Source organism: Dasypus novemcinctus, chromosome 3, assembly GCF_030445035.2.
Source record: "Dasypus novemcinctus isolate mDasNov1 chromosome 3, mDasNov1.1.hap2, whole genome shotgun sequence".
Lineage (NCBI taxonomy): Eukaryota > Metazoa > Chordata > Mammalia > Cingulata > Dasypodidae > Dasypus > Dasypus novemcinctus.
The window spans coordinates 104170302-104182303 of record NC_080675.1 but is presented as its reverse complement, the minus strand read 5'-3'; the positions used below and the strand labels follow the sequence as shown (position 1 = coordinate 104182303).

The window sequence follows — 12002 nt, the reverse complement described above, 5'->3', positions numbered from 1 at the left end:
AACTCGGCAATGTCAGATCCTTAAAAATCTGTTAACTATAGGAGAAAGAAGTAAAACTAATTCAGAGAAGAAAAAATCACTACCTCTTTCCAAAGTATACTTGTCATCAATCTAAATGTCATTAATACCTTGAAAAATGCCTCCTATCAATGTGCTGTTTTAGAAGGCACTGTAATAAATGTGTGTTGGAACTGCCATTTTAGCCGTCTGGTTTTCCCATAGCTTCTATGTTCAAAGAAAAGCACAGATGGATCCAGGATGACCCCTTGCCCAATTTGGAAACATCTCAACAGCCATCTTTTATCCCTGAATATAAAATGTTCGTTTTTCTGTTTCAGAATCAGTGTTTGTAAAATTCCTGGGCTAATGGAAACCTCAAGAAGTCATTTAGTTCCCTTACCTTTGTGGATTGGCGTGGAGGTGAGGGTGGTTGCACATATTTAAATATATTCTCCTAGGTTGAAAACTCTTATTTTTTAAGACATGCAAAGCAAGAATTTTCTCACTTGTCTGTAGTCGTGCACTGTCCAGGGCTCTTACTTCTTACGTCTGTGAGTGCCCACAGGGAAGAATCCACTTGGAGTCTCCAGAGCAGCTCCCCTGCAGGCCCTGACTCAGCCAAGGCACCGCTCTGATTTGACTTACCCAAGTGGGTCAAATCTCTAAAACAGAAACCAAGTAGGTATTTTCCTGGGAAAGAAAGCCTCATTGCTGTGAAGGTGCTTGCTGTAAATGATGCTCATGGCCCAGAATTTAAAGTTTCTCAAATTAGGCCCTGGCCTTTCATCCTCTTGTCTTGAAATAATTCCATGAAGAATTAATGACAAGAGCAAAAAGATTGCCAAAACCTTCTTTCCCAGGAAAATTAATTCTAGGAGCTTCCGAGAGTTGACTGGAATCAATAAATTATAACCCAGGGAAATGGCAAATTTGACATTGGGTGGCTGGGGCTAGAGGATGGGATGTTTGTTTTTGTGTGTATTTTCCTTGTTCAGTGGCAAAGTTTACATGCTTAAAAAACAAAAGAAAGAAAAGGAGAATATTCCATCTTTGCACAGTGCTTTTGGGGCTTTCCTGTCTTCTGCCCTGTGATATGGGGAGATGAGGACCATGGCAGTGAGTGTGTGAAATGGGACTGCCTGGAGTCGTAGCCATCCTGCTGATGTTGCTACAAGGCAGAGCAGCAGATGCAGTGACTTCCGTAAGTTCTTCAGCCACTTTTTCTCAAGATGCAGCATATCCTATCGTGCCTCGCTGTTTCTGACATCCCTCAGTAAGGTACCTGGAGAAACGACACTGATCACTGAACTTGGGCCATAGGGCTGTGGGACACTGCACCTTCTTCTGCTTTTCTGCCCTTCATTAAAAGTCCATTTCATGAGTCTGGTTTTTAATGATATCCCCAGAAGCCTATGAAAGACGCCAAGAACCACATGGCCTCCCCCTAAGTGCATTTATCTTAAGGGCTTGCACTGTCCTGGCTGAGTTGTCCGGGAATGCACTTAAAGAAATCCCCTTAGAGGGGAAACCTCTTTAGGGTACACTGTCATGAGGTCATGCCTTTCTGTAACCAATGGCTCTGGCACTTCTGACTATAGGTTTTACATCCGTAATAATCGTGCCATTGTAAATAGTCAAAGTGCCAAATTAAAAGAACAATACCTTCTATTTGTGTGGTGTTTTACATCCAAGGTTGGGAACCATAGGATATAAGAGGTATCTTTGTTTAGCCCAAGAAAAGCAGAATTTGGTAATTACCTAGTTAAAAAATGGTGTATCTGACCCAGAAAAGCTAGGGAAGAAGTGCCCTGCATTGTGCTCTCCTAGTTTCACACATAGTAAAGGATTTGGATGGCTTTAGTGTGCTTATGGCATTCCTGTTGTCTTATTCTCCAGCTCTCACTCCAAATCACAGGTCAATCTAATCTGTGTCCATGCGCCTCCCACCCCTGCATCACACTTTCTCAGTTCCTGTGCACTAATGTCCCTGTTATTGGGAGTTTACAATCCAAGACCTGTTTGGAAAATGCCACATCGATTCCTCAGGTATCATTCTGAGTGGAAGGGGTATTTCCCAGCTATCAGAGTACCCCTCCTAGAAAAGTGGGATGCCTGAGCAGACTTGAGGGCATTCGGGCAGAGGGCGATTGGTTAGCCTGCAGCAGCAGGGCACGTAGACCCAGAGTCCGATGGCTGGTCGAGGGCAGCCTCGAGAAGCGTGGAATGGTGTAGACACTGAGTCCCCAAGAACAAGAACAGGATCCAAAGTGAAGAGTCCGCAAGGGGCAGTCAAAAGAACCATTCAGTTTGGGACCTAAGTGGAAAGGAATCCTTATGGCAAGAGGTTTTCCCTATGGAGTCTGGAGCTGACCCTGGGAGGAGGGTGTTGAGGGGCCCAGGATTATATTGATAAAGGCTGCCTCTCTCTGGTTTCCATCCAACACCAGGGTAGGGCTGGCCTCTGCAGTTTGGCCTAAAAGCAAGCATGCTCGACCTTTGTCGCCATCTGGCCTGAAATTTCATGGGGCAGGGAGCACCTTTCAGGCAGGTGGATTGCTGTGGATTCCTGGAAAATCAATTACACCCTTGAAGGTTTAGTGAACAGGTGAAACCTTTTCATAACACTCCATTTCTTTAGACGCCCAATATGCTATCACCCCTACACACACACTTTTAATTTAAATGATGTGGTAAGGTATTAAAGAAAAAAAATTGGGAGAAAAGGGAAAACCCACTGATTATGCAACAAACCAAATGGCTATTTCATTTTTATAGATTTATCATTCTTGCATATATGTAATAGTTGAAGGTGTTTTGTTTTCTTTTCTCAAAGTGGGCACCTTATATTTTTTCTGTGTTTTCACATAGCCTCTGATATTGTCGTCTTTAATGGTTGTAGGACAGAACATTCTGAAGACATTGCATGACCTACTAGACAATATTTTTCTTTCATGTATTTTAGCTCTTTCCAGGTTTTGTTTTGTTTTCCCTATTATAGGCTTTTGTCACAACTCTGTGCATATTTGTTTTGCCTTTCTTGAATTATTCCCAGAAATAGAACTACTACAGCAAAGGTTATAGACGACTTTACATCAGTTTTTATATATTACCTAGTTGCTTTCCAGATGGGTTGTATATAGTATCATCTTGCATATGATCATACCAGCTAAGCTGCAGCTCTGACAGCATTAAGTTTGTTTGCCCATTTTTGAAAATTTAGTAGGTACAAAATGATATATCAAAGTTGCTTTAATTGTCTTTCCTTTCATTACTAGAGAAGATAAAATATCTTCCATATGTTTTCATTTTATTCATGATATGAATCATTTATTCATATCCTTTGCCTATTTCTTTGAGTCTTTTGCCCCTTGCACTTCAATAAGATATTAACCCTTTTGTCATAATGATACAAAGCATTTCTGCAGTCTATTAAATGTTGGTGTTTCCATTGTCCTGAACTTCAGTAATCTTGGTACATCATGTCTTTTATTTCCTTTGAGTGCATCTATTGCTTCAAAGCATGGATAAGTATTAGGTCTATAAAGAACATGGACTGTTTATTCTGTTACATGATAGTTCTAGAAATTAATTTTAAAATGAAATATTCAACTCTATTATCCATCCAGAATTTATCTTTTATGTTTCCTGTGGGTCTAACTGGATGCTTTTCTGCTTTGTTCTCCAGATATCACAGAGACATTTGCTTAATAATCCTGCCTTTCCCCCTTATACTAAAAATCTGCTTTATCTCATTCTACATTTTCTTGCAGTTGGATCTGTTTATGGGCTGCCTATATTTTGCTACATTCTCTTTTTTGAATAAACACCAAAGTAGATTAATTATTTGCTTCATGACATTTATTAAAGTTTGGTTCCTATTTGAATAGTGTTTTTTTAACCTGTTTATATTTCCAGGTTAGTTTTATAGCACTTCTGATGAGTTCCAAAATACGCTATCAGAATTTTAATTAAAACTACCTTAAGTCTGTAGGTTACATTTAGAAGAATAAGCATTTAAAAATATTAGTATTCTTAGTAACAAAGTATATATTTTCATTTCATCAAATCAAATTTTATATTATAGAATAAGGTTTTGTGTGTTTGTTTTAAAGGTTTCACTTTCCTAAGCAAATTCCTAAAAATTTAATATTTTGTAGCAATTGTGAGTGTGATCTTTCACTATGTTTCTAACTGAATACACTAGTGTTACTTGGTTTTGTCTATTTGTTAGGTATTATTATTATTATTTTACTTATAAGGTATATTTGTTATTTAGTTATCACCTGTATCAAAGGAAATGTAAACTTCCTGGGCAATGTAAAGGCATCTCCAGCATGTTGAGGAAGTATTGCTCTGTAACCTTCTAGAAAGAACTTTCTCTTTGATAACCAATAAGAGTGGACCTTTTCACATGTTCATGTTATATTTGCTATAGCTGATATACAGATATTGAAATATAGCTGTCAAACATGGTTCCATTTTAGTTTACAATATGGTTTATATTTTAGACTGTACAATTTTTCTAAATTTTTAGTTACATTATGCTTTATATTATGGTTCACATTTTAGCCTATAAACTTTTATACATTTTTGTTGAAATTTAACATGTTCTATATCCATCATTGCACGATCTTGTGGAACACTTCCAGTGCCCCCTAGTTACCCTGCTTCCATCTATTCTATTCCTCTCTCCCCCCATTTCAGGGATAGATGCTGGACATTATATATCCTGCCATAACCCACTGAATGTACTCGGGGAGAGTGTAAACTACAATGTTAACTATTATACATACGGTGCAGCAGTGCTCCAAAATGTAATGAATATGCCACAATGATGAAAGAGGTTGTTGATGTGGAAGGAGTGGGTGTGTGTTTGGGGGGTATATGGGAACCTCTTATTTTTTTAATGTAACATTTTTTTGTGATCTATATATCTTCAAAAAAATACAATTAAATAATAAATTTTTTTTAAAAAAGAGTGGACCAGAGGTGGGGTGTGAAAGGAAGGGCAAAATTAAAGTACACGTGTGCATGTAGAAAATCAATGACTTCATGCCCTAAAAGCCCTCCCAAGAAGGTGGCCCCTAAAGATTTCTTAGGTTATGTTAGATTCAGTAAGGAACCTTCCTGGAGCTTTGGAAGATTTCTTAGCGCTCAGGACCCCCAAAGTGGAATTTTGGGTTACAGTGTACAAAAGGAGATGGCTTAGAGATCTAACAAGCTTAAATATTTTTGCATGTCAGGTAGAATCAGAGGTTCTCCTCAAATGCTGTATCTGGTTTCTCTTACTGTGTGGCAGTTTCTTTTGGGACACCACCAAAAGAAATGTGAGTGATGGAGATTAATTTTGAAATTATAGGGAAATAATTGAACAAATGATCTTGTGGTCACAACATCAGGACCTTTACCAATTTTGTCCTGCCCCACGCCCATCCTGTGCGATGGTACTGAATCTTCTCCTGCCAATGATGAATGTCAGGGTCACTCGTGGAAGGCACAGGGCTGCCATCCTGATGAAGCCTTGAAGTCTCAAAAGTCTGGATCCCCTTTTTCTGTAGCCTGTCACATCTTTCCTGGAATGTTCTAGAATTAACATCAAATAGTGAAAAGAGGGTTTGTAGTAAGATTCAAGTTCAAATGCAAGCTCACCATTTTCAAGTTAACTTTGGGAAAGTTCCCCAAATTCTTTCTTTTCATATAAAATGGAGACAAAAGACCATCTTATGCAATTATTTATTCATTTATTTTTTCAGGAAATATTTAATGAGTGCCTCCTATGTGCCAGGCATTGATAAGTCATGTTGATATGGCAGAGAATACAACAAAGACCCTTACACATGGAGCCTAGGAGGTAGGCTCCTAGGTAGAAGGTAGATCATATACGAAATAATGTATGAATTCATATTAGCTAATAATGTCATGAAAAATAATAAATGAAGAAAATGTGATGGAGGGTGATTTTTCTTTTAGAGCAGAAGTTCTTAACCTTTTTTGTTCCACAGACCCCCCCCCTTTGCCTGTCAGGTGAAAACATGGGCCACTTACTAAGTCCACACTATAGTATGTATTATTTAATAAACATATCACACCTGTACCAACACATCCCCACAAGAATGTTTTTTTAAAATTTAAATACAAGCTCATTGACCCCTTGTTAAGAACCCCTGTTTTACAGGGTGTGATCAGAGAAGGCTTGCCTAATGAGATGTTTTAGCACAAACAAACATTGAATGAAAGGCAGGAATGATCATTGAAAGTATTGGAGGAAGAGCACTGCAGGCAGAAGAAAACATAAGTGCAAAGGCTAGTGGTAGGAGCATGCTTTCCTAAAGAATGGGAGAAGACCAGTATGGCTGGAGCAGAGGTGGTGGTGGGGAGAGTTGTAGTGTGTTTTAATTTCCTACACGCTGCCAAGGCAATACACCAAAAATAGGTTGGCTCTTTCAATGGAAATTTATTAGGTTGCAAGCTTACAATTCTAAGGCCATGAAAGTGTCCAAATCAAGGCATCATCAGGCGATGCTTTCTCCCTGAAGAACAGCACATGGAGGTATCTGCTTCTCTTCTGGGTTTCATTGCTTCAGCTTCTGGCTTCCCCTCTCCCAGATTCTGTTGATTTCAGTATATGGCTTCTGGGACTTTCTGTCTCTGCAGCTCCCTCTCTCCCTATTTGTCCCATTCATAAAGGACTCCAGTAAGAAGAGTAAGATCCACCCTGTATCATGCCCCACTGAAGTAAGCTAGTCACAAGGAAGGTCCCATCCACAGGAATGGATTAGCTCTAAGGACATGATCTTTTCTGAAGTCCATAAAAGCCTCATACTACCACATGAAGGAAAGTGAGGAAATCATAAAGGTGGAAGGAAACCAGGTCCTGTAAGGCAGGGATTGGCACACTTCAGCCAGCTGGCTAAACCCAGCCTGTGGTCTGTTTATGAAAAGCCCTCATGTTAAGAACGGTTTTCAAAATTTTTAAAGCTTAAAAAATGTACACGACAGAGACCACATGTACCTGCAAAGACGTTTCCCAACATAGGGCCTTAAAGGTCATGGTGTGAACTTTGCTATTTTATGTGATAGGTCACCATTGGAGCTTTTGGGCAAGGAAGCCACCTGGGGTGGTTTATGTTTAAAGGATGGCTTTGGCTGTGTGCCTGCTCAGACTGTAAAGGGGGAGGGTGAGCAGGGAGCACAGTTAGGAGACCATAATTCTAGGCTAGGTGAGACATGGCAGTTGATCAGACCATAGTGGCAACAGTGGGGTGCTGAGTAGTTGGAGACAGAATATATCTTGAAGGTAGAGCCAAGAGTTGCTTTGGATTGAATGTAGGGTGCAAAGGGAGAAAAATACGATGTAAAGATGACTCTACAATTTTTGGCCTGAGAGCTCTTCTCGCGCCATTGTAGAAATTGACAGCTAATGGTCTTGCCTGGCTCTAGGGTTTGACCCCTCTGGTCCTTCCTCCATTTTGCAGTCAAGTTTACCTTCCTAAGGTAAGTTTCGATTATGACACTCCTTTCGTAAGTTGTACCAATATCCCATGAGCCGTGGCACAATGTCCATCCACCCAGTCAGGGAGTCACAAACCTCCATGAACCGTTGGCCTATACCTACTTCTAACTTCCACCTGCTCCCTTTCTTGAGCCCTCCACACACACTAAGCAGTGACTCACCTGCTAGTCCCCATGTGTACTGGTCTATGCTGTCCTCCTCCCAGCCTTTGCTCCTGTGCATTCCTCTCTCACTGTTACGGGTAACAGCCTTATCAGCATGTTATGATCAACCTTTTCAATGAAACCATTCCTTAATACCCAATCGCCTTTTTACCCTTCCGTTCCAGAGCTCTTTAATGGATATGCTGTTTGTATTTATTACATAATTTTATGTACAAATCTTGTCTCCTCTACTGGACTGCGGAGGGAGACAGTATAATAAATGGTTAAGCACCTTTGTCTTAAATCCTGACTCTGCGCTTGGAAACTGTATGACTTTGAGCAGGTTACTTAACCTCTCTCAGCCTCAGTGACCACAGCTGTAAAATGGGGATGATAGCCATAATTACTTCACACCATTAATTGAGAAGATAAAATGAGATGATTCATGTACAATGCTTAGACTAGTTCTGTGCCTGCCATAAGGTTAGAGCTCTGTAAGTCCTAGAGTTCACCTCTACAAAGGAGATGAGGAAATGTCTTTCTATCCTGTTCGTATGGGTGCTTTATGTACTCTTTTGCACTCTGTAGGCAAATGAATGCATTATAAAAAGTTGAACAGAATAAGCACAGGTTTTGGAGGTAACCTCAAATACCAATTCTAACCCTACCACATCCAGCTGTGTGACACAGGGCAAGATACTTCTCCTCTTTGAGCTTCACCTTCCTCAAACACAAAACAAGGGGAAAAAATTCCTGCCTTGAAAGGTGGTTATGAGGATAAGCTAGGATGGTATATATATAAATCACCTGACACAGAGGATATACCAAATGGCAGCTACCACCATGATAATTATCAAAGATTTCTGCACAGAAAGCTCATCTACTGTTCTAGCACTGAAGTGTGATTATCTCCTGGAACTTGTTAAAAATTCAAACTCCCAGACCTACTGAAGCAGAATCTCTGGAGGAGGGTCCAGCAATCTGTGGTTTAACAAGCCCTCCAGGTGATTCTGAAGTAACTAACATCTAAGAACATCTGCCCTAGAGGAGGGAGGTATATTAAGGTGTAAAGGCTGGCAGCAAAGGCTCCTGAGTTCTACATAGTGACTTCAATCCCAGTGAGGTACTTAAGTCCCTCTGCTTTCCAATGGTGCTATCACTTAGGGATATGAAGGCTAAGATGTTTCCAGAAGGGTCAGAGAATAAGAGGACCACAAGTGCCAGGGTTTTTTTTGGGGTGGGGTGGGGACTGAGGGGGGAATGGCAACAGCATCTCTTGACTCTTTATATCATATGACTAACCATGGAAGTGATAGGGACAAAGAAGAAATGGAAGAAGGTGTGGCCTATGGAAATAAAATTTGGCCAGTAGTTCAATCTGAAATAAGAGTAGTTTGGGGGAAGCGGACTTGGCCCAGTGGACGGGTTGTCCGTCTACCACATGGGAGGTCTGTGGTTCAAACCCTGGGCCTCCTTGACCCGTGTGGAGGTGGCCCATGTGCAGTGCTGATGCACGCAAGGAGTGCCATGCCACGCAGGGGTGTCCCCTGCGTAGGGGAGCCCCACCTGCAGGGAGTGGGTCCCGTAAGGAGAGCCACCTAGCACGAAAGAAAGTGCAGCCTGCCCAGGAGTGGCGCTGCACACATGTAGAGTTGACACAGCAAGATGATGCAACAAAGAGTAACACAGATTCCCATGCCGCTGACAACAACAGAAGTAGACAAAAAGAAGAACACACAGCAAGTGGACACAGAGAACAGACACCTGGGGGAAGGGGGGAAGGAGGGAGGGGAGAGAAATAAATAAAATAAATCTTAAAAAAAAAAAGTAGTTTGGGTGTATAAACCCACACAAAAGTCATATGCAGCCATCAATTGAAGAGTTGACTTAGATTTATAAAGAATTTCAGTTAGACTGACAATATGTGAAAATTATTTAATAGGACTAGTTTTGATTAAGCTGTTGACATACATTTGAAAATACAGAAACTAAAGTTAGTGCAATTGATTTCAAGAAATTTGGAAATATGGTGAATAATGTAATTTCTTCATAGTATTATACTCTGGAGAATACTTAAATCTCTTTAGCAATGGAAAAAACAGCCATATAGACATACAGTTATCTTTTTTTTTTAACATGATACGACATTTAATCTTTTTTCTTTTCTTTAGGCTTATTGTATGACATGAAAAACCATCCCTGTGACAAAAATTTTTCTATTAATCCAAATAGAGTTTAAATAAAATTACTCCATGACTGATTATCCAGAACTCTGCCTTCTCCTCACACCACCTGGTGTCTCCTTCCTCTTCATTGCTTGTTGTCCTAATTGGAGGGTAGACGGGTGGAGGAGCAGGACATCAAACGAATCCCTTGGCCTGCTGTTCTATAGCTCTGGATAAAATGGGGTGTGTAAGAGACACACCCTTGGCATATGGAAGAAAAAAATTAGAATTACTATTTATAATTTTTGTCTCAAGCTTTGAATTCCTTTTTTGTGCATGTTTGGGGAAAGGGGTCTGTGCTCAAAGAATTTTTCTAAAATGTGCAATAAAAAAATTTGACTGCTAGGGAGCAGATGTAGCTCAGTGATTGAGTGCCTGCTTCCCATGAATGAAGTCCGGGGTTCAATCCCCAGTACCTCCTTTAAAAATAAGAGTTCAATTACTTTGTCTGAGGACAGGTTAGCACCTTGGGGAGCAACACGGGAAAGAGAATGAAGATGTTGATTACAGACATTTCTAGAAATTTCTGTAGATTTCAGCTATCCATGCTGTATACTCACCTATAACTAGAATAAATTTGTTTTGCCTCCTATCATGTACTAAGGAGTTCAGAGTCATGATGTGTGAATCAGATTAAGGAAAAAAGTAAGGAGCAGACACCAAGGGGCTTTAGGTAGAGTAGTATCTCCTTCTTGTGCCCCATGTTCCCACTTTTTGCACTGCCACTGAGCTGGGAGTAGCCAAAATTGGGCTGCATGGTGAGGCAGAGAAGAGAGCTAGGTAATCTCTCAACTGAGGATCTGTTTCTGCATAACTACTTACCCTTTCAAAGTCCTGGATCTAGAGCAGTCACTTGTTGGCAAGATCTGTGTAAACAGGATCCATTTAAGGGAGTGGGCGGAAAGCACAAGTGTCTGAAGGGAAAAGACCTACAAAGCTCAGGACATAGCCGTATACCCGCCTGCTCTGCTGCCTCTGTTGCCAGGCTGTAGTTACTTCACATTTGTTTCTCTCTCTCTGAACGCTTCTGAGAAGTTTCAAAGGAAGGTAAGCAGTACCTATCTCATTTTCTGGCGTCTGTGGTAGAACAGCTCTGGGAATCTCTTGACACCTGGCAGGGGCCATGTCTGAGAAGAGGTTTGGCCCCGACAAACCTTCTCCCAAGGATGGTGCATGGCTGTGGCCACAAGCCTTCTCCCACCCATAGATGGGTCACTTGTTTCTAGAATGAATTCCAATGGGTTTTCTCCTCATAGCCTATGTCCCAGAATTCTTGGGCTGCTTTGCTCTTGGGACACAGCTGGCACATGCTCATGTTTTTCTTCCTCATTCCTCACAGGCGGCACAAGGGGGTGGCCACAGGACCCTGCTCTATGGCCACGCGATTCTCCTGCGGCACTCTTTCAGTGGAATGGTGAGCACATCCCAGAGGCCCTCTCTCACCACTGGAGGAGGAGGGAAGGATGGGCTGGGGGGGGCGGGGGGGAGAGGAAGGAAACAGCAAGTCCAAGTTAAAGCAGGGGGAGTAAATATAAATAACTATAGGGCATTGTTGTCTTAGCATTTCCTTCATACCATTATATTATAATTTGTAATTATGTATTTGTGGCTGCTGAATGTCTGACCCACACATCCTGTGAGGAAAAAGACCCTATCTTTCTTTTTCTCCACCAAACCTAACCTCACTAAGCGAAGTACCTAGACGTATTAGATGCCGAGCTGATGAAGGATCAAATGGACCAGGGAGTGACCGATTTCTTTAGTATACAAGCATAACCAGCTTAAAAGAAAAATCCATTAAATGGGATTTTTGTGAAATGTCTCCTTTTTGCCTAGCTAAACAAAATGAAATGATATCCGTTGCCTTCAGTCTTGATGGCATTTGAAGGTATTATTTTAACCCAGAGACAGGAGAATGTAAGATGCAAGGTGCCACAAAAAACTGATCAGGCTATAACTAATCATGGACCTAGGGGCAGAATTAAGCAGAATGGTGAAAACTCAATATAACTTGAAAAAGAAATTTCAACTTTTAAAAATAATTTATAAAATATAGACTTACAGATCTTTTGTCGGGGGGGTGGGGGCGGGTATTACGATGACTATTACATGTAACTTAAG

The 12002-nt window shown here is 40.9% G+C and overlaps 1 protein-coding gene across 3 annotated transcripts in view; it reads left to right on the top strand.

Annotated features, from left to right (window-relative positions):
* The window catches only part of RYR3 (ryanodine receptor 3), a 506364-nt gene that overhangs the window by 189284 nt on the left and 305078 nt on the right, over window positions 1–12002 (top strand). For all 3 annotated transcript variants that reach the window (XM_071214091.1, XM_058293854.2, XM_071214090.1), the window contains exon 4: window positions 11221–11295. In XM_071214091.1, coding sequence (XP_071070192.1) covers window positions 11221–11295 — 75 coding nt within the window. The remainder of the gene's footprint in view (window positions 1–11220; window positions 11296–12002) is intronic.